This window comes from Pelodiscus sinensis, chromosome 1, assembly GCF_052426305.1.
Source record: "Pelodiscus sinensis isolate ZL-2025 chromosome 1, ASM5242630v1, whole genome shotgun sequence".
Taxonomy (NCBI): domain Eukaryota; kingdom Metazoa; phylum Chordata; order Testudines; family Trionychidae; genus Pelodiscus; species Pelodiscus sinensis.
In genome coordinates, this window is record NC_143052.1 from 293484792 (window position 1) to 293511990 (window position 27199).

Here is a 27199-nt window from a genome sequence, read left to right on the forward strand (position 1 = left end):
GGTAATGGCAGCACTCAGAGCCGCTTCCTCCGCCTGCCAGACAAAGCCGGCCACAAAGGGCTTTAGTGCCGGCTCACTGCTGTCTTCCCTCTCCGCAGGGGAGAAGCTCTGAGCCTCACAGGCCAGACCAAGGACTCCGGGACCCAGATCCAGCCCATGTGCCATAGGTTCCCCATCCCTAGTGTACAATGAGAAGATATGAAAGACAACACAAAATGCAACAGTTTTGCTTCAGTAGCTCTTGGAACAGATTTGAAAGCTACGGGGAGTATTTCTAGAGAGATAAGTCCAAAATTTTTGAGAGTGACTAATGATTTTGGGTGCCTTGCTTTTTGAGTGCTCAGTTTGACATTTCTGACAGGGCCTAGTTTTCAGTGGGAGGGCAGGTGTTCATTGTACTTTGAAAAGCAGGTCTCCTTAAGATATGCAAGGCTGGACACCCAAAGACTGAGACATTCAAAATCACTAATCACTTTTGAAAATGTTGGCGCTAAAATTTGCGTAATTAGCATCGTGAGGGAGCTCAAAATGCTTCTTTATGCCCAGACAAATGGAGGAGAAGGTGCTCTACAACTGCAATGGAGTGTTTCTATTACGTAATAATGGGAGGTGTGTAAAGAGTAAGCCAAACAGCATGTGCATTATTTGTCTACCATCGACGCCCGCCATACACATGCCTGGTGAGACTCAAGGCTGAAGGAAGAGTTCTTCAAACCAAACAGAACAGCACCAACAATTTACTAATGTATAAACCAGCATGTCTTACTGCTGTTAGAATATATGTAGAAAAGATTAGACAAGAGAGATTTGAGCACTAATAGTTGACTAAGTATGACAGAAAAATGAGTGTCTAGATAGTCAGGTGTGAGATTCGGTACTGCACCACTCAGAGGCCCAGCACAGATCTCAAAGGCCAATGAGAAAGAAAGGCTAATGCAGTTTTTAGTTACCCCTTCCTCCTGCCGAATGCTGGGCTGCTCCAGGACCTAGAGGGACACCCCCAGCAAAATTCAGAAAGCCCTCGGGATCTGAGCTACCACAGTAGTCTGCAACACTGTGTAAAACCTCCTCAGCATGAGGTGCTATCATCTTGCCCCTCACATACTCATCTCTCCCCTCAACACCACCCTTACTACATCCCCAACACTAGGAATTATGAAGGGCTCCTCAGACGGCACCAGGCTTACAGCCATCTTCCACAATGCCTGCACCAGGGGAATCCTCACCTAGTGACAACTAATGCTCTTTGGGGCCCTTCACACCTTTTCAGTCCTTTGACCTGGCCTACAGGTGCAAGGGGGATTTTACACCGGATGTTTTGTGAAAAGGGATCATTTGTAATGCAATAAGTGGCATGAAAATATTAAAGGTCCATCCATAGGCTATTAGCTACCCCTGAACTCCTTTCTAACTGGGGGAGGAGAAGGAGGAAAATAGTTCAACTGACAGGCTACGTCTGCACTACAGGCTTCTTGCACAATAACTTTTTGCGGAAGAAATCTTCCCCAAAAAGTTCTTGCACAAGTGTGTCCACACTGCCATATGCTTTTGCACAAGAACATCCATAGCAGTGTGGACGCTCTCTTGCACAAGAAAGCTCTGATGGCAATTTTAGCCATAGGAGTTTCTTGCACAAGAAACCCCTGTTGCCTATTAACACATGCCATTTTGTGCAAGAGCTCTTGTGCAAAAGGGCTTATTCCTCATGGGGAGAGGAATAACTCTTGCGCAAAAAGCCCTGTGTTCTTACGCTTCACTGTACTTTTTCTTGCACAAGAACGGGCTTGTAGTGTGGATGCTCCACAAGTTTTTGCAAAAAAACAGCTGTTTTTGCACAAAAACTCTGCAGTATAGACATAGCCTTAGTGTAAATGAGACAAAACCATTTTAAGCTCTGTTATGGAAAGAAAGCTTTGTTATGATCACTGGTGACCATAAGTGTTGGAATGAGGGATATTGGGTGATGCTGTAGAACCCCCTGGATTGAAGTGGTTTCATTTTATGCAGGTTTACCATTTGGTTCAATGTCTCTCAGCACCCTCTCCCCCCCCCCCCGATACAAATTATTCCTGCACCCTGCTAGAGACTCCCTCACACTTTCTGCAAAGGTGTTGAAAATAATCTTGTCCTCTCCACAGTAACTTTGTCACTTAGATTATTACTACAGAGAAACTAAGACACACACTAAAAAAGAACAAAATCGAAAGAAACTGGCCTGAGGAGCAGGAATCTCCCCCCCCCCTCCCCCCCTCCCCCCCGATCTATGTAGAATACAGACCATGTTGAGAAAGCTGTTAACGGGCCACTCGGGTTTGTTTAACTTAAGGTTCCGCACTCATAGAGTGGCCTGTTAGCAGCTTTAGCTGTTAGCTAACCCCATGGCCCACGTTGAGAAACTCTGATCTAAAACTACTCAGCGCACACAACAGTTATTCCAGCTACGTACTAAGGACAGGATTTGACCCAGCAAGAGCAGAATTTAGCCCATGTAGTCCCAGCTTTGAAAGGTGATAAACATGTATAGCTGCATTTTACAGCTTTGTAATCTTGCTCCTTTGACATTATCATGGAGATTTAGAGAATGTTAGAAATTGGATGGACAAAATAAGTGTCTCATCCATTGAACCACACATCAGCCCACAGTGTTTGTTTCCTCTGCATTATGTGCTCCTTTGCTTTGCTTTTTTGTTCCATATGTTAACTATGCAAAAGTATTCTTTCTAAGATTAGAGGATTCAGGGGTATCCACGTTAGTCTGTTTTAGCAAGAACAACAAGAAGTCCGGTGACACCTAAAAGACTAACATTTTTTTATGACATAAGCTTTTGTGAGTTGTAACTCACTTCATCAGATGCATGAAGTGAAAGAGAAAGAAAAAGAAACAGATAGTTGTGATACAGAGATGGGAGTGTTATATCAGAGCTAATTCAATCGGGGTGGATGAGAAGTGGAGTGCAGCGAACTGGGATGGGACAGAGAGGAGTGGAACAGGTTGCTGGGCTGCTCCAGTTCCTGCTGCTGTGGTGAGTGCAGGGGGAGGGGGAGGAGAGACTCTTGCTGCCGCCCCACATCAGGCCCCCTGTAATTCCCTGCCTCACATTGCTTGGGGGAGGAGGCTTTGGCAAGGGGGTGGGAACAGAGGCAGGCTTCCTCCATCAAGCTCAGAACTTCCACCTGAGCTGAAATGTATCTTGCGGAAAAACATTCTGTCTTGATTTAAAGACTTCAGGTGAGCAACAGTCAACCACATCTCTCAATAAGTTGTTCTAGTGATCAACTACCAGGGCTGCAGAGAAACCTGATGGGCCCCTGAATAAGATGGGAGCGTGCCTAGCTCTGTGCCCATGGAAGGGGTGGGGGCTCGGGTGGGTAGGGCATGGCTGGGGCTAGCCTTCCCCAGCTAGCCCTTTGGAGTGCCCAGAGCATGCTATGTGGGACTCCAATGGTGATAAAGGGAACTGGAGCTCTGGCTGCTGCCATAGTAGTTGTTATGGTAGCTAGGAACCCTGGGCCCTTTTAATCACTAGGCCCCAAAGCAGCTGCTCCCTTTGCCTTCCCGCTCTCCTACCATCAGCAGCCCTGTTAATTACCTTCACTGCTAAAAAAGGAGCTTTATTTCTAGTTAGAATTTGTCTAGCTTCAGCTTCCAGCCACTGGATCGTTATGCTTTGTCTAAACTAAAACACTCTCTACTCTCAGCAATCTCCCCAATGCAGGGACTTAGAAGCTGTAATCATCTCTTTGTGTTCAATTTACTGAGGAGTAACACAGTCTCTTGGTTTTTTTCTCTCCAGTCTTTTTCATATCTGGATCTCCAGCCAGTCTAAACCACCCTCTCTCAGGAAACCAGCTTTCCATTCAAATGAACACAAATGTTCCAAATCAACCAAATCCAAAAATAAACAAATTTCTTCTCCTGAGTCATCTCAGTCATCTAGCGCCTTTCAAATAAAAGACTATCAGCAACTCCTTCTCTTTCCCAGGCCAGGTCTATTCTGGTGGAGAAAATCAATGCAAGATACGCAATCCAGATACATGAATTGTGTAGCTGGAATCGACTTACCTTGCACCAATTTTCTGGAGCAGCCCCACAGCAGGAAGTCAATAGAAAAAATACTCCGGTCGACTTCCTTACACCTTGTGACAGCGAGGAGTGCCAGCACCAAAGAGGTGCCCTCAGCATTTGATTTAGCGGGTCTTTACTAGACCCGCTAAATCAAATCCCATAGGATTGCTCACCAGAGTGTCAATCCTCTGGTAAGTAGAGACGTGACCCCAATCTCTCACTGCTCTGAAGGCAGAAGGAAGCTATTTATGGCTCACATGGCTCACATGGCAGACCCCTTTCCCAGGATGACTTGCTTCAGTAGCCTACAATTCTTAACTCTTTCCTAGACTACAGCTGTCAGCATGCCCCAAAATTGAGATTAAACTAGGAACAAGGCTATTTTCTGCTTTAAGAGTTCATGTTAAAGTTGCTGTATATTTGGTTTTCTTTTCCCTCAACCCTTTGTTATTTTTCAATGCTACTAATGTACATTAAAAATAAAATATAGTTGTTAGAATACAGAAAAACTTGCAATTTGTAAAATGAGCAAGCTAATAAATAACTTGTAATTTCACAGCAACATTTTCAGAATGAAAACAATGAATACACAGGTACCAAAACCTGAGGCCTTGATTCAGTTTTTACTCATCCCTTACTCAACACAAAAGCTTCACATTTTGCTGCAACAAAATCTGCCTCTTTCCCTCCTCTTTTTCCATACAGAATCACTGCAGCATTTGTCAAATGATGTTATAGAGCAAGTTGTAACATGTAATAAGTGGCCATTTCAGTGAGCAATTTTACAATAGAAAAAAAACCACCCCCAAAGATTAAAACTCTCTATCCTTCTTAGAGCCCAGTAAAGCCAATTACAAAAATGTCTCAGAGACTGGCTGTGCAATACAAAGAACTAAGGAAACTGAAGGTGTTAGAACAGCGGTTCGCAACCTTTTCCAGATGGAGACCCATTCTGACAATTCGGGAAGATGGTGACCCAAGACAATTAAAAAATGGGGGGAAGAAAGGGAGACAGAGCCATCTGGGGAGACACTTAGTGACCCTTTTGAAATGTAATGGTGACCCATATTTGGGTTGCGACCCATAGGTTGGGAAACCCTGTGTTAGAGGAAGGCTGTAAAGATAATTGTGGGTGTGGAAATAGAGACAAAGGTCACTAGTGAACAGACAAAAAGTTTTTCTTTTATTTATAGAAATTCTTCCTTAAATCTTACAAAAGACTTGTCAGAAGTATTCACCTACATGAAAACCTCATTGTTTTCCAAAAGACAAACGTGATAAATCACATACCATCTCATAAAAGGCAAGTAAACATTGGTCAAGTTGATATGACATAAAGAAACAGAAAATGCTTTTTAAGGATGTATTCACTTACCTCAGCTGACAATGCTGGCTCCAGACAAAACAGCAAAGAAACTGCAGAAACATGGTGGGTACCTGGGCCACATTCTATTCAGTTCAAGTTCTTATGCTTCCTTCATCAACACAGTATCTGAGCATCTTCCAGTAGTACATTAAACAACAAGTCTAACATCTGTCATTTCTGATTCATTCTCTCTCTCACCTTCTCCCCACAGACAGATTTGTATGTTCAGTGGAGGGGCGGGTATTAAATATATGTATACACTGCTATATTCCTGGTAAGTTGGTAGAGAAAGCAGACTGAAGACATTCTCCTTGCACCTAGAGTGGAAGATTTGTGATTGTCTTTTGTTCCTAGGGAAGTTCATTCCACAGTACTAGACTTGCATCCAGGAAAACTCTATCTCCTTTACATTATCTATCCTGTCCTACTTGCAGGCCATTACGGTTAAATCTGAACCAAGGCTAAGCAGGATCATACCAAGATTATCCTCAATTCTCAAAAGACAAATGCAGAGGAAATAAAGGAAATGTAAGGTTAAAAGAGAAAAGCAGAGCAAAGACTGAAGTACAAGAGAGCCTGTGAATTGATCTTTCAGTCTAGCTTTCTGTATGTGGTGTTGATGTGCTTTCTCAAATGTTCCTCCAGTTATTTGATTAGAAAGCTCAAAACTCTCCTGTCCATAAAATACTTTCACATGTGAGTGAGGCTGGTTCAAAATGCAAATGCAAACTAAAAATGATGCCCCAGAAAAAAAGATGGCTGTACCACCTAAAGAAGTGTGTATGGAACTCAGATATATTCCCAAGTCATCTACGCTAAAAAGTATTGTGGAGCAATAGGTTACCTGAGCACTTTTAGATTTGGCTCCTTGAGCATTTGTATTATGATAGTCTTAAATTGAAATATAATATTATTTTTCCATGGGACCCCATCATATTGTTTGTGTACAACAAACTCTGTTTGGGCATCATAACCAAAAGCATGACATTTTCTCCCTTTATTCTTTGTATCCTAACTGGCAATCCAGTTAAGTATAAACCTACATGGTTACGTCTTTATCTCCCCTGCTAATGGTAACTATAATAGTGTTGGGGGGGGGAAGCCTCTGAAATAACTAGGTCTCAGATGACCTGCTATTGCCACCATAAGACTATGTCTAGACTATGGAGTTTTTCTGGGATACCTCCGACATTTTTTGCGGAAGAACAGACACACTCTTTTGGAAGCCATGTATTCCTCATTTTATGAGGAAGAAGGGCTCTTCTGAAAGAGGAGGTTTTTCTAAAATTTGGCCCAGTGTAGATGGGCCAAATTTCAGTAAAGCCTCTTCCGACGAAACTATCAGAAAAAGATATGCAAATCGCAGAGCACAATTTGCGTACCTTTTGCCAAAAAAAGCAGCAGTCTAGACATAGCCTAACTCAACTACGCTAGATCTACACTGCAATGTTAAATTGGAAAAAGAAACACAATTTGCTTTACTTTCGAAGAGGCTCTTTCGAAGCTTGGTGCGTCTACACAGCACCAAATGTCAAAAGAAAGTGCTCTTTCGACACATCCCTTCTTCCTCATAGAACGAGGTTTACAGGGATGGTGAAAGAGTGCATCTGCTTTTTCGATTTTTTTTCGAAAAAGCAAGCACATTCCTTGGACACGGCATTGCTTTTCCAGGATACATCCAGTATCCTGAAAAAGCAATGCAGTCTAGATGTAGCCCTAGATTACTATATTATTCCTCAAGTAGCAGCCTTTGTTTCAATGGGACTATTTGAGGAATAAGCTTCTACCTGGCTTGATTATGGCCCAGACCATTTAGGATTTCTAAATTAAAACCAATATTTTGAAATCCACCCATTGCCTTACTTCAAACAGTAAGATAGACTGCAGGGTTCTCTGTGAAGGAACATGAACTTCTCATTCTGACAAGGGAAGCATTGATGTCACAGCACTCCCAACCCAAGAAACAAGAGACTTAACCAATGACTAATGCCTTGGTTTCCCTTTAAACAACAGAGAACACAACTATAAAAACATAAACAGATATATTCAGTCAGATCAAAGGTCCATCTAGCCCAGTATCCTGTTTTCTCACAGTGGCCAATGCCAGGTGCCCCACAGGGAATGAACACAACAGATACACATTAACTGATCCATTCCCTATCGCCCATTCCCTGCTATTAATAAAAAGAGGCTAGGAACATTATCCCTGCCCATCCTAGTTAATAGCCATTGATGGACCTAATCCACATCAATGTATCTACTTCTTTTTTGAACCCTGCTAGTCTTGGCCTCCACAACATCCTCTGGCAAGGCGTTCTACATGTTGACTGTGTGTTGGGAAAAAATTACTTCCTTTTGTTTGTTTTAAACCTGTTGCCTATTTATTTCATTTGGTAACCCCTAGTTCTTGTATTATGAGAAAGAGTAAACAACACTTCCTAATTTACTTTCTCTACATTATCCAAGATTTTTATAGACCTTTATTATATTCCCCCCCCCCCCCCTTAGCTGTCTCTTTTTCAAGCTGAAAAGTCCAAGTCTCAATCTCACATGGAAGCTGTTCCATATCCCTAATCATTTTTGTTGTCCTTTTTGGAACCCATTCCAATTCCATTATATCTTTTTTGAGATGGGATGATCACATCTGCCTGCAGTATTTAAGATGTGGGCGTACCATGGATTTATATAGAGACAATATGATATTTTTTGTCTGATTATCTATCCCTTTGCTAATAATTTCCAACATTTAATTAGCTTTTTTCACTGCTGCTGTACATTTAGATGTTTTCAGAAAATGATCCACAATGACTCTTAGATCTCTTTCTTGAGTGGTAATTGCTAATTTAGATCCATCATTTTATATGTATAGTTAAGATTATGTTATCCAATGTGCATTTATCAACTTTGCATTTATCTACATTGAATTTCATCCGCCATTTTGTTGCCCAGTCACCCAGTTTTCTGAGATCCTTTTGTAAGTGTTTGAAATCTGATTTGGACTTAACTATCTTGAGCAGTTTTATATCAAATGCAAGTTTTGCCATCTCCCTGTATACATCTGTTTACATCAGACCAGCCCTCTCTTACAAACATATTCAAATACATTCAAATACATCATGGATTTACCCTTGCTTCATAAGTACTTATTTGTTTTGCATGAATAATACTTGAGCAAAATGCCCTCTAAGTTTCGTGTGCCATAATGAAAATACAGCCATTATGGTTTTTCAGTGTCATTGTAGATGCCCAAACTGGCACGATAAACATCGCACACACAAAAAAAACACGTTTACAGATTGGAACTCCTATCCTGCTTGCGTCTCAGAAACACTGTTGATTGTTACTATTGTCACAGTACATCTCACTGAAGTCCTTGACCAGAGAATGAATCCATAGTCACTTGAATGCTTTTTGTGATCTTTTATGACACACAATTTGTTAGTAAACAGCTAAATTCTCAGATACAATTGTCAGAACTTTGCCTTTAAAAGCATCATTTATTCAGCCCACTTGAATATGGCGCTTCTGCTCCTCTTTTAATGCTTGCGATAAAGAAAAAAAAACACGAGAGCTGCATTGAGTATGCCTAGAGCATCTGCAGTGTGGTTGAGGGCTATTTCCAGCTGACCTGAAACATTTACTAAGGCTTGTTCAAGCTCATTTACTCCAAGCCAAGGCCAAAATGCACGGGCAAATGCGTGAAAACCTGAGGGGTGTTCTCTGAGAGGGTTTAGGGTGAATTTCCTCCTGGATCTGTGTAGGAAGCTTCTGAGGTTGGTAATACCTGGAGCCGTGATGTGTGGGTGCACTGTTAATCCGCCGGGCACAGCGTGTCCCAGGGAGCACCATCCTGTCCAGCCTACTGGCAGGTATTTATAGGCCTTTTCTCCACAAATGAAAAATAGTCCAGGTTCCTTGTTAAGGATAGGGGAATATGGTCCCTTATACCATCCCTTCCCCAGGGGCTTTTCTTTGGGGGCATGATATGCAGCACAGTAGCTGTTGTTAGTGATGGAGCACTGGAGGGCAATTAATAGGTCCTGTAGGATCTGGTCTGGTCGAAAAAGATTTGCCTTAGCACACTGGCCAGGCAGCAGGCTATTGCCTTTTACCAGCGTAGGGTTATAAATGTGTCCAGTGCTAGGGACTATGAAGAGGGAATTATTATGCCAGGTCTTACTTTCTGGGTATTGACTAAAGTTTAGGGGGATAATGGCGGCATTGCTAATGCCAAACAGGAGTCTGTGGCCAAGGGAGACATTGAGAATGTTTCCCCAGCACTTTAGGGTGTCTCAGTCGGTGTGGCTATCCTGATGTGAATACATATCCCAGGCCCCTGATCCTTTATTAAAAGTTGCAATGTGGGTGCATTGGTGGTCCTCAAAACTACCTAGTTGAGGTCCACTGCCTTCCTTATTTTCGAAACAAATGGGGTACATGTCTGTGGAGATTCCAGTTACATATTCTATTGGCTTACCCCATACCGTCTGTTGCCACTTTCCTTGCCACCCCCTGAGTTCCCCCCAAGAGTCATTTTTAGGAGTGTGGTGGTCGCTGTCGTTAAACCATACCGGCCCCCATCGGAAAACATCACTCTTGTTCCACCAGTCATTCAGGCTAAGAGGGACAAACTCGATTCCTAGTCCAGTGGATGAATTGAGCAAGGTGCACATCCAACAGTTCGTGGCCCCAGCAGCGGAGGCGATGGCTTGAATAGCACCTTTGAGCGGATGTTCTGGTGTGGCAGCAACAGTTGAGATGAGGATGGAAACTATGGCGAGTCGGAGTACCATGTCTTGCTTCAGTTTAGGGTTTCTCACAAAGTTCAGTCTATGGCTAGCAACAGCAATTGCAAGCGTCACAGCAAGGAGTGATGTATATACAACAAGTTCATAGCAGCTTCCCGGATTCAAGTCAGCATTGGGAAGGGTCCATTCCGCTGGAGCACTGTCCGGGATCGTTGCCTCGGTTTCCTGGAATAAAACATAAGGTCAGCTGGTCTTGGATACGATCCAAGCCTCAGTAATGGTTATTGGTGTTAGTTCAGCATTGGCAGTGGTCCAGACTCCTTTTCCCTTGTAGGAGTGTAGTACACGTGTTTGTGTCCCCAAGCTGGGGTGCTTGATTACCACAGTGTCTCCAGGTGCATATTTAGGATCCTTGAGTGGTACAGTGGGGCTAGGAGGGGTTCTCCCTGTAGGGAAGAATCCCTTGTGGAGTGGACTGCATGTAGGGGTCTGCCGGTTGTTTAATCTCTGCACCACAGTATCCAGTCTGTTTCCCCATTTGCCATCCGTAGGCCTCAGGTGGGATTTTAACAGTCCATTCCAGCGTTCGACTATGCCATTAGACTGGGGTCGATACAGGAGGTGGAAAGTCCACTGGATTCCATTGCGGAGGGCCCACTCATTTACCAGCTTGTTTTTAAAATGTGAGTCGTTGTCGGACTGGATTTCTTGGGGTGTTGGGACAAGGGCTATTAAGCGGTTTAGTCCCATGACTGTAGATAATCCTGTTGCCACTAGAGTTGGGTAAGCAAACCCAATTCCTGAAATAACTTCTACTCCAGTTAAAACGTACTTCCACCCTTCCTTACTGGTGGGTAGTGGACCAATATAATCTACTTGCCAGGTTGCCCATAGTACCTTTCCATCTCTCAGTCTGGCAAACCGTTGTCCTTCTGTTATATGTTTCCTGAGCTCAGCACACAGGGTGCAAGCTTGGACCAATTCTCTGGCTTGTTTGTGGGTGATAGGCCACCCCCCGGCATGTGCCTGCTGTACTAGTTCATCGCTTCCTCTGTGTCCCAAGGTTTCATGTAGCCAAATGTACAGGCGGTTCCAATCCACCTGAACAGCAGAGATCTGTGCTACTGCAGCTGCCAGGTTATTCAGCTGTGCAGTCGGGGTGTTATTCTTTTGGTGAGCTGCCACATGGCCTATGCTCAGTGCATGTTGGGTTGCATGCTGGTATATCCATTTCCAATATTCCACTCCCCAAACAGGCTTTCCTCCTATTTCCCAGTTATTATTTTTCCAGTTAGTTATCCACTGGGTGGCTCCAGCCCATACAGCGTAGGAGTCAGTATAGATGGTACTGGCGCCTGCCTCACAAGCTAGTTTAATTGCCGCCAGCTCTGCAAGCTGGGCTGATCCCTCTATGTTTGCAGTCAGAGGTGTAGCAGATGTGTCTGCTGATACAGCAGCGGCCTTCCCTGTCCACTTTCCTTTCACTAGTTTGGCACTGCCATCTGTGAACCATACTCCCCCGGGTTGTGATGGGTTAAATGGGGCTGCATCCTTAATAGGAGATTGCTGTGGGGGCTGATGGTATTCCTCAGGCATTCCCACCCTCCACAGGGACTCTTTAATCATGGTGGGGTTTTGTGCAGTATCTGCCCCACCTACCCTGTGGTGCAAATAAAGTGCCCATCTCTGTACAGTCATTTTCTGGGCTACGCCTGGTGGCAGCTCCTTTCCCTCCAGTATGGGCTTAATGATTGGAAGAGGAGTGTGTAGTGTTATGGTTTGAGCTTGGGTTAGCTCCTCTGTTTCCCTTAGGGCTGTGTAGGCTGCCAGAAGCACCTTTTCATAAGGCAAGTAATTTGACTGTGACCCCTGCCATAACTTTGAGCCAAACTGTATAGGACGACGGGGTACAGTTTCACCTTCCTGCCATAAGGCATGGGACATTCCTGTATTTCCCACGGTAAGGAACAAATGGAACGGGGCATTAGGGTGTATGGGGCCCATGGACTGATAAGTCTGTATTTCGTTTATGAGCTGTTTCATAGCTTCCTCATGGTTAGGGCCCCACTCCCATTTAGCATGTTTTCTAAGCAAATTGTACAATGGTCGAGTTATGACCGCAAAGCCAGGTACATGTTTCCTCCAAAATCCCAAAATTCCTAGCAATTGTCTCAACTGTGTTTTATCCTCGGGGGGTGGTGCTTGGCTAAGTTCCTGTACTGTCTCATTTGGGACCATCCTCCTGCCTCCCATCCAGACAGTGCCCAGGAATTTTACCTCATGAGAGGGGCCTTGGCATTTGTCCGGTGGTAAATCCAAACCAAGACCTTCTAATGTTGTTCTTACTTGATTCATGGCCTCTTGGACCTCATCGGAGAAATCTCCTCCTATTAAGATGTCATCTATGTACTGCAATATTTGGACACTCGATGGCAGGGTCAGACCATCTAGGACCCTTGCCAGTGCCCCATGGCAGATTGTTGGGGAATGTTTATAGCCTTGAGGCATACGAGTAAAAGTATATTGAACCCCTTTCCAGGTGAAAGCTAATTTTTCCCGATCTGCAGGTTGCAGGGGAACCATGAAAAACATATCCTTTACATCTAGTACAGCCAACCACTGCTTGTTCCAAGTCTGTATGCTGTTTACAATGTCGACCATGCTAGGAACTGCAGCCGTTAAAGGTCCCATGGTGCTATTTAGTTTTCGATAGTCTATAGTGAGTCTCCATTTCCCATTTGGTTTATTTACTGGCCATACTGGTGAGTTATATGGGGAGTAAGTGCGAACTAAGATTCCCCGTTTTTCCAAGTCTTTGATTAGTTCAGAGACCGGAGCTATAGCTTCGGCTGGGATACTGTACTGTTTCATTGTGGTTACTGTGGAAGGCGGGAGAGCGGGGGCTTGAGTCAGCAAACTAATCTTGTAGCGAGGGGTGTCTGTATCACCCAGGACAGTCACGTGTGACTTAAGGCCAGCTCCAAAAGCCCATCTTTCTCCATTAATCACTCCCTCCCTTCCTCTTAAGACATCCATGCCAAGTATGTTGGCATTTCCAAGGACTATTTCATGCTTTCGGGGCTATCTGTGGGGTTTTAAGGGAATATCCAATTTTACTTTGACCAGGGGATAAGTTGTAACTGTGTCATTTACTCCGGTAACTAGTATTTGCTTTTGGCCAGAAGTTGGCAGGCCATGAAAATCTTCCTGCCTAATCATGGATATTTGAGCTCCAGTATCCACCAGAAAAGATACTGTGTGTTTATCATTTACAATTATTTGGATCCGGGGGTCATTGCTGGGATTTTCCTCCCCTTTGAGCATGTTTATGTGGAGGGGAGGCTGACCCCCACTATTTAGTTTCCCTGGTCACAGCTAACTGGGGAAAGTGGCAGCTCATGCAGTTGCTGTCGCAGTGTCGTATAAGGGGTGTCTGTAGCAGGAGGGGCACTACGAGTTATGTTTGCCCCCTCTGAATCAGCTTTCTTAAAAGTGGCCAGGAGCTTTAATCTTCCAGTTGGTAGTCCGTGAATTACATCTCTGGGGTAGCCTAAGGCTAAGCTCTGCTTCCAGAGTCTAGTTCGGAGCTCCTTTTCTTCTGGAGTTATCTCACGCCTGGGCTTGAAACCCTCTGGTTTACCTTTAGGGTTTCCTTTTAGCTCCCACACCTTGGCTTTAGCCGGTGGCGCGCCGCCTTCCCCAAACTCCCGGAAGTACTGTATCATCATTGTCAGTAACCCTTGATAGGTGGTGTCCGGCTCCGCTCGGACGGTGTCTCGGAGACTTAGGGACATAGCCTTATGGGCACTGGGTGCTCCCTTCAGAAGCGGTCTGAGTTCATCTAGTCGGCCCTTTTGTTTCCAGGGGTTCCCTACCTCCCGCTCGGGGTTGGATTTGATCTGATTCAACAGGCTGATAGTGGCTGCTATTTGCAGGGCCCGCATAACTTCATCTACATTCGCCCACGGTGTAGTTGTAGGCTTGCTTCGGTCTGCCCGAAAGATTCCTGTAGCCCACCTACAGGCTAAGACCCAGAGAGTTTTTGGGCCTCTTATCTGAGTGACTGAGAAATACTCCAGCACCCAGATTAAGCCTACTGCACTCTGAGGAGGATAAATGCGTGTGTCCGGCTCCGCTGTCCCATATACGGACTAGCCAATCTATGATTCCTTCCTCAGGTCTCTTAGGCTATGTCTAGACTGCAGGCTTCTTTCGAAAGATGCTCTTTCGAAAGCATCTTTCGAAAGAGCATCTTTCGAAAGATCGCGTCTAGACTGCACGCGGATCTTTCGAAAGAAAAATCCGCTTTTTCGAAAGAGAGCACCCAGCGAGTCTGGATGCTCTCTTTCGAAGACGGCCTCTTTACATTGAAGAACGCCTTCCTTCGAAAGAGGAACTTTCGAAGGAAGGCGTTCTTCCTCGTGAAACGAGGTTTACCACCATCGAAAGAAAAGCCGCATTCTTTCAAAATAATTTCGAAAGAACGCGGCTTGAGTCTGGACGCAGGGGAAGTTTTTTTGGGAAAAGGCTACTTTTCCCGAAAAAACCCCTGAGTCTGGACACGGCCTTAGTGAATTCTGCCTGTATTTCCCGTAATTCTGCGGGCTTATAGGATAGTGTAGTCCTTTCTGTTCAGCTCCCTTTCTTCCTCTGATTTTCTGATTTACACCCATCAGAAATGCCAGAGGTGGAAGTTTCCTCCCCCTCACTGCCTGAGCTTCCTCCTTCCTCACCTGATATTTTAAAGGTGACAACTGGTCTCATCTGAACTGGGGCTGCTTTCCTTTCGTTAGGTGAATAGGAAACTGATTCTCCGTCAGAGGAATCCCAGATGTCTCCGCCCCAATCATCTGGATCTAACCACAGAGCAGTTTCTACTTTGGCTCTATTAATGCTTCGTGGCTTGGTTTCCAATTTCCCTATACGTGCAATCCCTTCCTTTTCTAACATTGGGAGGAGCCGCCCCTGTAGGTGCTCCATGTCTTTACTTAGTGTCCGCACCCGGCTATCTAAGTTCTGACATTGTTTCCGCAGTTCCTCCTTCTCATTTCTAACCTTTATCAGCTCAGTTTCTAAGTCCCAGTAGCTAGCACAGGCTGCCTGCCAGGCACCCTTTAACAGCCAGATGCAAGCACCTTTCCCTTTTCCCTTTTTGATCTTACAAGCGGCTCGCCAGCTATGAAACTGTTCCCAGATCTCCTGGGATTTCCCCCAATCTTTCTCTAACATCTCTTTGTCCCATTTAGGGTTACCCCATCCCTCTCGGGCAAACCCTTTTTCTATACCACTAAAATCCATGTCTATCATGACAGACTTCATGTTGCTGTATGTGAACCAGTAGCACAATCCTGCTGACTACACCAATTCTGTCAGCCGACAGTCAGGGCAGTGAGTGGTGTGTGTGTGTGTGTATACTATACACCCGAGACTTCAACTGCTGAGACCGGGGTCCCTTGCAGTGGGCAACCTGGAAGAGGTTGATGGGCGCCCCAATAAGTGTACAGGAAGAGCTTATTACACTTCAGATTTTAGCTGCTAGAATCTGTGATTCCTTCGCAGCGGGCAGCCTGGGGGAGGCTGAGAAGTGCCCCAATGGATTTTGCCACCTGGGTGTGACACAAATCCAAACACCCAAGCTCTTCCTATACTGTCCCTAATGACCGGCTGAAGTTCTTTTTAAATTGTGCCTGGTTCTGTTACAGCAACTGAAGGAGTCAGGTTAAAGCTTAAACATTTACAGGTTTATTGAGGAAGCTTATAAATCATATGGTTGCAATGGCTATTGTTCTATTTCTTAACTGCTGACAAATATATATCTATATATATAGAAAAAAATGGTTACAAAGATGATAAAGATAGGAAATAGAAAATAATGGTACCAAATGACAGCTTAATCTTTAAAGAGCTCTATTCTATGCATGCACTATAACAAAAGGACACATACAGGTACAATTTTTACCCCCTTCTGCGTCACTAGGTCCCAGCGTGTCAGGCCAGGATCGGTCCCTCAATTCCTCGGAAAGACGAAAATAAGAGGTGGGCATCCCCGTGGAACCTCGGGAGGTCAAACACCGAACCCGACCAACAGGTAGAGGGCAGATTGACACTCAAAAGAGAGTGTGCTGCTGTACCACCTTATATACCCGTTGGGTCTCGTATTTTCTCTTTCTTATCTGTAATGCCAAATGGTGCTGGTCTGTCTTTTGTGAGACCAGTTCTTACAAGGGAGTTGTGAACTTAATTTACACTTGTAAGAGAAAGTTGAGAGGATTAAATTGGAAGTACTGGACATTCTTTTTCTCAGTGGGAAATTCCTCTCCCAGGGACTGTGTGTGTTCGAATCAACATGGGTGCCAGCCGGGCACTTCTTGCAGCCTCGAGCTCAGTTTATTTCCTTAATCGTTACTCAGAGTCAGAGAAACTTGCATATCCTGGTCTCGCATCAAAGCAGATCAAAGCTTAATGGCTATGCTGATTTTCTTATTGTTCCTTCTCTGCCCTGTATACAGACATCTCAGAGGGCAAGCAAGATTGTTTGAGATGGGGGGGGGCCTGTCTGGCTACAGACTTATATAGAGAAGCCCCCTTGTGCATATGCATTATAAAAATCTGTAGTTACATGGTCGTCATATGCTATATTTTCTCTGGGATGGACCATGCTCTGGGGATTAACCAGGGTTGTGTAGTGAAGTGGACTGTTGTCTATAGGGCCCTGTGCTTCTTTTTGTGCAGAAGTTGAAAGTAGTGTTGTGAGTGAGGCAGGGGATTACAAGAACAGAACAGCATTAGAGGAGTAGCTGTGTTAGCCTGTAGTCATAAAAACAAACGAGGAATCTTGCGGCACCCTAACAGATTTATTTGGGCATAAGCTTCTCAGGGCAAAAACCCTCTTTATCATGCACCTGATGAAGTGGGGTTTTGCCCACAAACGTTTATGTCCAAATAAATTTTTACAGTGCCACAAGATTCCTTGTTGTTTTTTTCAGGAAGAGACTAGATGGTCTAATAATGGTTCAGGCAGCTCAATGTTGTCCTGCGGAACTGGATTTTTTCCTGCTTCTACCATAGAGTTCTTATGTGATGTTAGGCAAGTCACTTGAACCCCGGGGGTCACTAATCAGGTGTTCCTCATTTCTTCAAGTACTCAGTTTGAGACACGAGGGCCTGATTTGCACTCACAGCTGCATCTGAAGTCAAGGGGAATTGTGCTTTGGACTTTTAAAGTGCTATATAATACTAAGTACTCAGAAAAAAATCAGATCCTGGGAGTTTCAAACTGGGCACCCAAAATTAGTGGATACTTTTGACCTTAATCTCTTGGTGCATCAGTTCCCTGTGTGTGCAATGGAGATAATAGACCCTCAACCTCACAGGAGTGTTATAAAAATAAATCAGTATTTCGAAGCTGTCAGCTTCTGAGGAAGAAGTCAATATTTCTCTCTTCAGAGCAGGGTTTGAATAGCGTGCAATAAATATGGCTCAGGGCGACACATTGAACAATGAGGAGAAAACAATATGGAGTAACTGCTCATTAAATGAGCACCATCCATCCTGTGCACTATTAGGCAGAGGTCATGTGGAAAAACTAGTATGTAATCAAGTAATTAAAGATTATATCATAACATATATAGAAAGGAGGCAGCTTTAATTCTGATGTGTCCTAACATTTGTATCTATACCATTCTTTTAACATTTTCTTTGTATGTAATATTATTACAGAGTCTGAAAACATTCGGTAAATGGATTCTGAATTCCCATTTGGTCTCCTGGAAAACATTAACTGACAACCTTTCCATAGATAGCATCTAATCCTTCACTGTTTAAAGCTATGGGAGTTTTCCAATTATTTCAGTGTGAGAAGGAGTGATGCTGTAGTCCCAGTAAAATCAATGACCCTACTCCCATGAGTAACAGATATTCTCAAGATTAAGGATTAAAAAACTGAGTCCTTACCCTATCAAGATGACAGATTTGGAAGTCAATAGAAACCTAATCAGATACTTTGGGTATTTTTTCCCCTCACACATTTTATAAATATTAAGGACTGGCAGAAGAAGATGCAAAGATTTCATTAGTGTTATGAGGCTTCATTCTTAACTCAGACTTTTTACATTTTAAAAATCTGTTACATTAATTGATGATTTCACTCTAGTTCTTAAGGGGCAAATATTTTCATCATAAAAGCCACAACTGGCACTCTTGTTAGCAATCTTAGAGAAGGTTTAGGACTGAATGACCATGAAAAAGTTTCAGGGGGGTAGCCGTGTTAGTCTGTAACTGAAAAAAAATGTAAAAAAACCCCAACAAATAGTCCTGCAGTATCTTAAAGGCTAACAAAAAAAAAGCAGACTAACAACAAATGTATGAGTTTTCATGGGCACAACCCACTTCTTTACATGAATAGAGTTAAGGGGTCCAGGTTGCAAATAAACAGCAGAGAAAGAGAGGTGATGGGGAGAGAGAGAGAAGAAAAAAAACGGGGAAAAAATATTGTCAGTCAGAGTGCCCATGCTAAATGAAGCTGATTCTAAGTACTCTAAAGGACCCGGTACTTGGCTTTTTATGTCATTCGGATGTGGAATGTAGCAGGTCATCCAGTTAAGGTCTTTGTTTTAACCTCTATTGCAGATGTCAGACTTGTAAATGAAATCAAGTTCCGCAGCCTCTTTTTCAAGCTGAAACAAAAGACAGGACTATGCAACACTTTAAAGACTAACAAGATGGTTTATTAGGTGATGAGCTTTTGTGGGCCTAATTAATGACTAAAAAGACAGTTTATTAGGCCCACAAAAGCTCATCACCTAATAAACCATCTTGTTAGTCGTTAAAGTGCAGCATAGTCCTGTCTTTTGTTTCAGCAAGACCAGACTGAGGGTATGTCTACACTACAAAGTTAATTCGAACTAACAGCCGTTAGTTCGAATTAACTTTAATAGCGTCTATACATACAAATCCCTAGTTCGAATTTAATTTGAACTGGTGGAGTGCTTTATTCAAACTAGGTAAACATTCTATGAGGACTAACGCCTAGTTCGAATTAAGTAGTTAAAATTAAGGGCTGTGTAGCCACTTAATTCAAACTAGTTGGAAGCTATCCCTTCTCAGCTTGCCCTGGTGGCCACTCTGGGCCAAACCAGGGAAACTCTTCTGCCCCCCTCCCAGCCTCAGAGCCCTTAAAGGGCCATGGTCTGGCTACTGTGCTTGTGCCAGTTACAAGCCCGCCAGCACCCAGCCAGCAGACCCTCCACCTGGCACAAGATAAGCCAGCCACCCGCTGCCACCCAGCCCTCCGCCCCTTCCCAGGACCAGGCTGGCAGCTCACAGGAGCCTGCCTGGGGCTGCAAGAGGCAGGCGCCTGCCTGGTTGAGTGTGGAGATCGTGGACCTCATTGAGGTTTGGGGGGAGGCCTCCAACGTCCACGATCTCCGCACTAACCACAGTAACGCGGCTGTCTACAGCCGCATGGCTGACAGCCTGGCCACCAGAGGCCACATGCAGACACAGGAGCAGGTCCGCTGCAAAATTAAGGACCTGCGGCAGGCCTACTCCAGGGCCTCCCAGGCAGGGGCCAACCCGAAGGCATGCCCTCACTTTGAGACCCTGGACTGCATCCTGGGGGCTCACGCAGTCCATGCCCCCCGGGTGGTGATCAACCCGGGGCAGAGGGACCTATCCCTGACACAGAAGAGAAGGAGGAGGATGCTGAGAGCCAGGAGCCTGCAGGGAGCCTGCCCAGGACCCAGGACCCAGGACCCCTGAAGTACCCCACAGAGCACATCGGCTGGGTCGTCCGAGGCCGGGGACAGCTCCATATGTGAGTGCCATCATGGTCCCCTTAGGTGTATGGCTGGCATAGGGGGAAGAGGGAGCCCAGGGACCGTGCACCTGGGCCTTGCCCACCATGGAGCAGCAGCTGGGTGTCATGCAGTGGCCCTGGCCCTTTCCCCACATGCTGACCTCGCCTTGCAGAGGGGGGTTGGGTTTCACCCACCATGTCCCCACAGAGAACTGACCACTGCTCTTGTTTCACCACAACCGCAGCACCTGGGACGCAGGGCACACCACCCTGCCTGCAACAGCCACCCGCACCCGGGCCAGCAGGCGCACCCACAACCTGGAGGACTACCACCGGCAGCACCTGTGACTACTGGAGCACCATGTCCTCATCCAGGACCACTAGGTCTGGGAGGATCTGCAGCTGCGGCAGCAGAGCTTGGAGGTGCTAGAGGAGGAGAGCTGTGCTCTCAGAGATCACCTCCAGACCCTGGTGGACAGGTTCCTGCCTCCTCCTGCTCCAGCCCCTGCGGCTGCCCCAGCTCTCACTCCTCCTCCCATCCCTGCTCCCCCTCCCGCTTCCTCCACACCTCTCGTCCCTCCTGCCCTACCCTCCACACCCACTCCCCCTCGACGCCCCCGCACCTGCAGTGCTGTGAGATGGGAGAGCCAGCAGGACCCTCAACCCTGAGTTTTCCCTTCCCTTCCTCCCCCTTCCAGCTCCCTCCTCCCAGGTTTCCCCCTCCCCTCTCCCACTCTCACTCCTCCCTCCCCCACCCCAGTTATGTACAATAAAGAGATTTTTGTTGGCAAAACAGATGTGTTTATTTTACATTAGGAAGGGGGGGTTAGGGAGAGGAAAGGGGAAGAAGGCCCCAGTGGGGCATGCAGGGAGAGTTCAGTCCTCTTCCACCTTGAAGCTCTCCCTCAGGGCTTCCCGGATCCAGATGGCCTCCTGCTGGGCCTCCCGGATGGTGGCAGTATGGCGGTGCACGTACTGGCCAGCCATGCGCTCAGCCTCAGCCATCTAGGCTAGCAGGAAAGCCTCCCACTTGACTCACATAAATTGTGCAGCACACAACATGCTGCCACCACGGGAGGGATATTGTGCTCGGCAAGGTCAAGGCAGGTGAGGAGACATCGAAATCGGGATTTCAGGCATCCGAAGGCCCCCTCGACCTCGATGTAGGCCCTGGTGAATCTGGCATTGAAGGCTTGCCGGGAGGGGTTGAGGTGCCCCGTGTACGGCTTCATCAGCCAGAGCTGTAGGAGGTAAGCCGCATCCCACACCAGGCAGACGGGCATGTCCACGTCCCCAACCCTGATGTGGCACAGTCGGGGAAGAAGGTCCCAGCCTGCAGCCTCTGGCACACAGAGGAGTTCCAGAACACCCCGGAGTCGTGTGCCTTGCCGGACCAGCCCACATTAATGCCCCAGTGGTCACACACGGCCTGCAGGAAGATGGAGAAGTACCCCTTGTGGTTGATGTACTGGGAGACCTGGTGTTCCATGGCCCGGATGGGGATGTGCGTTCCATCGATGGCCCCCCCGCAGTTGGAGAAGCCGAGGGCGCCAAACCCCCGGATGACCATGTCCGGGTCGGTGAGGTGGACCACCCTGTGGAGCAGCACCTGGTTGATGACCTTGACCACCTGCAGAGAGACACAGCAATCCGCGAATCACTGGGGCGCCCAGGTGGCTGGGAGTGTTCGTTCCCTGGCACTGCCCCATTCCCAGAAGCAACCCCCGCGGGCGGCACGTAGGACGGCCGGGACAGACTGAACCCTCCCATGAGGGACACTTTCACTTCCTCCCCCCCACACGTTTTCCCTGGGGCGGCCCATCCCCTTCTTGCAGCCCCAGTGACCGGTGGGTGCCATACCTCCATGAGCACTGCTCCGATGGTGGATCTCCCCACGCCAAACTGGTTCCCGACGGATCGGCAGCTGTCCGGCATAGAGAGCTTCCACAGGGCGATGGCCACATGCTTCTGGAGGCAGTTGGCGGGCCTCATGCGAGTGTCCCATCGCTGCAGAGCAGGGGCGAGCCACTCGCAGAGCTCCAGGAAGGTGTCCTTCTTCATCCTGAAGTTCTGGGTCCACTGTTGGTCTCCCCAGCGCTCCAGGACGATGAGGTCCCACCAGTCGCTGCTGGTGTCCAGACGCCAGATGCGGCAGGGCACGCTGGCTTTCGGGCGCTGCTGCCACTCCTCCACGACCCCCGGGGAGGCCAGGAGGAGAGGCAGGGGGCTGACGTGTACCAGATGGTGCAAGGCAGCCTCCAGACATTGCTGGCAGGCTTGCAGCAGCAAGTCCAAAAACTGGAGCAGCATGCCCAGGGCGAGCTCTGGCTCTCTGGTGCCAACTGCGGCGGCATCCCCAATAGGAAGCACCGACACAGGCAGGCAGAGAGAGAAACATTTTGCTGTCCCTCGGCGAGGTAGGCAAGCAAGCAGAAAAGCTGAGAACCGGCTGTTCAGGGGGGTCCCTTTAAGCACAAGCCTCAGATAGCCTCAGACAGCAGCCACACAAAGCAACTACTGACCTGATGCCCTGCCGGAACCGGTTTCAGCTGCCTTTAAATGCGACCCAGCGTATAATCAGTGTGGACGCGCTAGTTTGAATTAGCAAAATGCTAATTCGAATTAGTTTTTAGGTCTAGATGCGCTAATTTGAATTAGCTTAGTTCGAATTAACTAATTCGAATTAAGTTCATTCGAATTAGTGCTGTAGTGTAGACATACCCTAACACGGCTACATCTCTATTACTATTCTTTTTCAAGCTGTTTTTTTTTTTTAATTGGCTTGTAATAATAGGGTAACTTTGAGATCTATTAATGAGTTCCCCAGGCAAGTTAAAATGTTCCCCAACAAGTTTCTGTGACTTACCTTTTTGAATATCTGACTTGTGTCCATTAATCCTTTGTCACAGAGACTGTCCAGTTTGGCCAATATACATGGCAGAGGGGAATTGCTGGCACTTGGTGGCATAGATCACATTGGTGGTTGTGCAGTTGTATGAGTCTCCGATGTGGTGGTTTATGTGGTTAGGTCTTGTGATGATGTCGCTTGTATAGATGTGTGGACAGAGTTGGCACCGGAGTTGATTGCAGGGGTGGGTTCCTGGATGAGTATGATGGAGGTGTGCTGCGTGGTTGCTGGAAAGAATTTGTTTAAGGTTAGGGGGTTGTCTGTAGGCGAGAATTGGCCTGTACCACAAGTCCTGCAAGAGTGAGGGATCATTTTCCAGGATAGGTTGTATATTGTTGATAATGCGCTGGAGAGGTTTAAGTTGGGGGCTGTCGGTGATGACAAGTGGAGTTCTGTTGTTTTCTTTGTTGGGCCTATCTTGAAGAAGCTGATGTCTGGGTACCAGTCTGGCTCTGTCAATCTGTTTTTTCACTTCTCCGGGTGGGTATTTGACTTTTAAGAATGCTCTATATAGGTCCAGTAGGTGTTTGTCTCTGTCCGTGGGATTGGAGCAAATTCGGTTGAATCTTAGGACCTGGCTGTAAACAATTGATTGGGAAATGTGTCTGGGATGCAAGCTAGAGGCATGTAGGTAAGTGTAACCGTTGGTAGGTTTCTGGTATAAGGTGGTGGAAATGTGTCCATCATGTAATTGTACTGTAGTGTCAAGGAAGCAGATTTATCATGGGGCTGATCAAGGCTGAGATTGATGGTGGGTGGAAGTTGTTGAAATCCCTGTGGAAGGTCTCCTTCCTGTGGGTCCATATGAGGATGATGTCATCAATGTAACATAAGTAGAGTAAGGATGCTACAGGGCAGGAGCCGAGGAAACATTGTTCAAGGTGAGCCATAAAGATGTTGGCATACTGTGGAGTCATGCGGATGCCCATGGCTGTGCCACTGACTTGAAGATATAAATTGTCCCCAAATTGAAAATAGTTGTGGGTAAGGACAAAGTTGCAGAGCTCTGTAACCAGGTGTGCAGTGGTGTCACCAGGGATAGTGTTCCTGACATGGAAAGCTAATCACACCCTCTCCCCTAAAGATCCCTATAGTGTATGTTTCAGGCAGAAAAGTAGGGGGTAGGACATATCAGTTTCCAGGATTGTCAATGCAGACCTTTAAGAAGGGCTGGAGGCTCTCAGAATTAGAGGAAAGAACCTCTGAATGAAAAACAGCAACCAGGGGCTCCCCAAAGATAAATGCTGGAATTTCTAGGTGAATAGGTTCCTATAGTACAAAAACATTTCAGACACTTGTTCCTAGCTGTCACACAATCTCATCAGTGCAAAGGCTTTGCCCTTTAAAGCTCCTCAAAAATCACTACATCCTCTAGCAAAGAGTTCCTCAGAGTGACTAGAAAGATAAAGATGACACCTTTTTTTTTTTTTCTGTGACACAGAAACATTCTCTATTAGGTTTTTCTACCTGTACAGGAAATCATGAAATAAGTCTTAAAAGATTTGACACGTAATGTCATTCAAAAATATTTTATGTTAATATTAAACCTATTTAACATATTCACAAACTATCTAGAAAAAGGGGTAAGCCATGAGGTGACAAAATTTGCAGATGATACTAAACAGCTCAAGATAGTTAAGTCCACACTAGACAGCAAAGACTTAAAAGGGGATCTCGCAAACCTGAGGGCATGTCTAAACTACATCCCTCTTTTGAAAGAGGGATGTAATTTAGACATATCGAAATTGCAAATGAAGCCGGGATTTGAATTTCCTGTGCTTCATTTGCGTAATGGCGGCCGCACATTCTTTCGAAAATGATTATTTCGGAAGTGAAACAGCCGTTTAGACACAGTTTAGACTCTGTTGGCCAAAAGCTGGAAATGGATGGCAGGAGATGGATCACTTAGGGTACATCTAGACTGCAAGGATCTATCGGGAAAAGATACACAAAATGGCTCTGCATTTTGCATATCTTTTTCTGATACTTTTGTCGGAAGAGGCTTTTCTGAAATTTGGCCAGTTTAGGCTAGGTCAAATTTCAGAAAACCTCTCTCTTTCAAAAGCCCCCTTCTTCCTCGTGGAATGAGGAATTCAGGAGCTTCCGAAAGAGGACATTTGCTCTTCCACAAAAAAAAAAAAAAACAACCAGAAGAGCAAACGCATTCCCTGGACAGGGCGGAGTTTTTTCAGGATACCTCTGGTATCCCAAAAATACCCTGCAGTCTAGCCGTACCCTTAATGATTACTTTTTCTGTTCATTCCTTCTTGGGCATCTGGCATTGGCCACTGTTGGAACACAGGATACTGAGCTAAGGTGGTTCTTTGATCTGACACAGTAGAGTTGTTCTTATTTTCATTTCAATAATCATTGCTATTTAACTGATTAATTTTATGCTGGTAAAACCTTTGAGTGGTAGTAACAGTCTGGATTAACCTCAATACAAAATACTTGATGGCTCGAAAGCAAGAAACTCTCATGCCCCTTTGGAAAATGTAGCAATTCTGAGTAGCTTTGATTTTATCTCTCCATATGCTTCAAACTGTTGCCAGTCTCTGGCATCATGGATTCCTCTCTCTCATCACTTAGGAAGAAAGAGAATATGTTGTTTGTCTGATAGCACAGCAGAAGGCCAGGCTAGGTAAATAACAGTGTGAAACTCAGCATTATAATCCACTATTGAGTTTTCTTTGTTGATATATGGGTGGCTAGCATTTCAATCAGCTTCAGTACCAATAGCAGTGAAAAGATGAAGCTTTTAGCATTTAATATGCTCATTTGATTTCTCTCTCTTTCCAACATTGCACAGACTTTCTTACAGTAGATGAAGACTTTTCTGCCAGCATTCCTAATGATTCTTCTGTGTCATGGATAAAAATTTCACTAATTTTCTTTCTTTCGCTACTGATTTTAGTAGATTCACGTTGTCTCTTTAAGGTCGAGAAACTCACATTTAACAGCTGTGCCTAGGATTTCAAACCATATTAGAGGTTTTAGAACATAATCCTTGGACTCAATGGAACAGAAGATCTGTAGGTCCTTAAACCATCATATTATTTAATTATCTCTTGAAGACAGTCAGCCAATTTAGGTCTGAAGGTTAACATTCTTTAAAGAAAGGTAAATTCCATTCAATATCTTTAGAGACTGAACATAAACATTGGTTTGGATTTCAACCCCAAACATGTCATAGGCATTGAACATTTATATGGGCAGAATCACACTTACTAGTGTCCATATACTATTTCATAACATTAATATTTATTAATAATGATCTTCTGCAATGTGATCTGAAGCCATGAGGCTGGCCCATTTGGCCAAGTCTGAGAAGGCTCCGCTAAGATCTTGCTAAATGCTGTACAATGGAGTATCTTCACCACCAAGATTTTTAAAAGAACCAGCACAAGTAGGAGCCACACTATGCTGAGACTAGGAGGTAAAGGACATAGAGAAGACTGCTGAAGGTACAAGAGAAATTCTAATCTCTGAAGTGGGACTGATAAGTGGAAGAGTTTAAATCAATGGACTTGTACCAGGGATGAATTTGGACCAGAGTCTTTGTCTCTGATTTTTTTCTGAGTTGCAGGTTGTTTTTTTACTATTGATTGTGACTCAGACAGCAAGTGAACCTCAATGAACACCACCTAACATGCGAGGCCCCAAGAATACTGTGGCAAGGAGCCTGCATTCTGTGAAACTTCAAGAGAGCAGATTGGAAATTCCTCAACAGCCTCAGGTACATTACAAAAATTAAGGTTTTATTGAATTAAATATGAACATGAATAATACAATCAATGCAGTATTACCTGTGTTATTAATTTGATATTACTACATTTCATTGATTTTATGCTCTCCAACATTTCAAATGTTCTGCATGCTGCAGAATTCGGAACTCAAAATGAAAAAAAGTCCACTTAAAACGTTCTTAAAGAGAAAGCTGGATATTTTGGCATATGAGCAGGAAGTAGTTGAGGCTTTTTGATCTTGAAAGGTGTGGGAGGCAGTTTGGGATTGTAGAGTATGTACATTAGCTGGCTGCTTCTATTAAAATGATCAGCAGTGAAATAGCTAATATTGTAGATATTAAATTGTCATAATTATTTTTCAAAGTGGACTCCACATACACATACATATATAGGCAGTCCCCGGGTTACGTACAAGATAGGGACTGTAGGTTGTTCTTAAGTTGAATCTGTATGTAAGTCGGAACTGGAGTCAGCTGCTGCTGAAACTGATCAGTTTCAACCGCGGCTGAATCTGGACGCCAGTTCTGACTTACATACAGATTCAACTTAAGAACCCCAGGCGTCCCCAA

At 45.3% G+C, this 27199-nt stretch overlaps 1 protein-coding gene and 1 pseudogene across 2 annotated transcripts; both read right to left on the reverse strand.

The window, feature by feature from the left end:
- Positions 1 to 5230: 5230 nt before the first annotated feature.
- LOC149525763 (endogenous retroviral envelope protein HEMO-like) lies at positions 5231 to 27199 on the reverse strand (annotated as a pseudogene). The gene is made up of 2 exons (XR_016348479.1): positions 22843 to 27199; positions 5231 to 10405 (listed from the first exon to the last, which is right to left on the reverse strand). The product of XR_016348479.1 is annotated as an endogenous retroviral envelope protein HEMO-like (transcript).
- On the reverse strand, positions 20767 to 22847 carry LOC142826495 (uncharacterized). The gene is made up of 2 exons (XM_075919035.2): positions 21837 to 22847; positions 20767 to 21606 (listed from the first exon to the last, which is right to left on the reverse strand). Exons 1-2 carry the CDS (start codon positions 22284 to 22286, stop codon positions 21208 to 21210), a joined length of 849 nt encoding a protein of 282 aa, XP_075775150.1. The 5' UTR covers positions 22287 to 22847; the 3' UTR covers positions 20767 to 21207.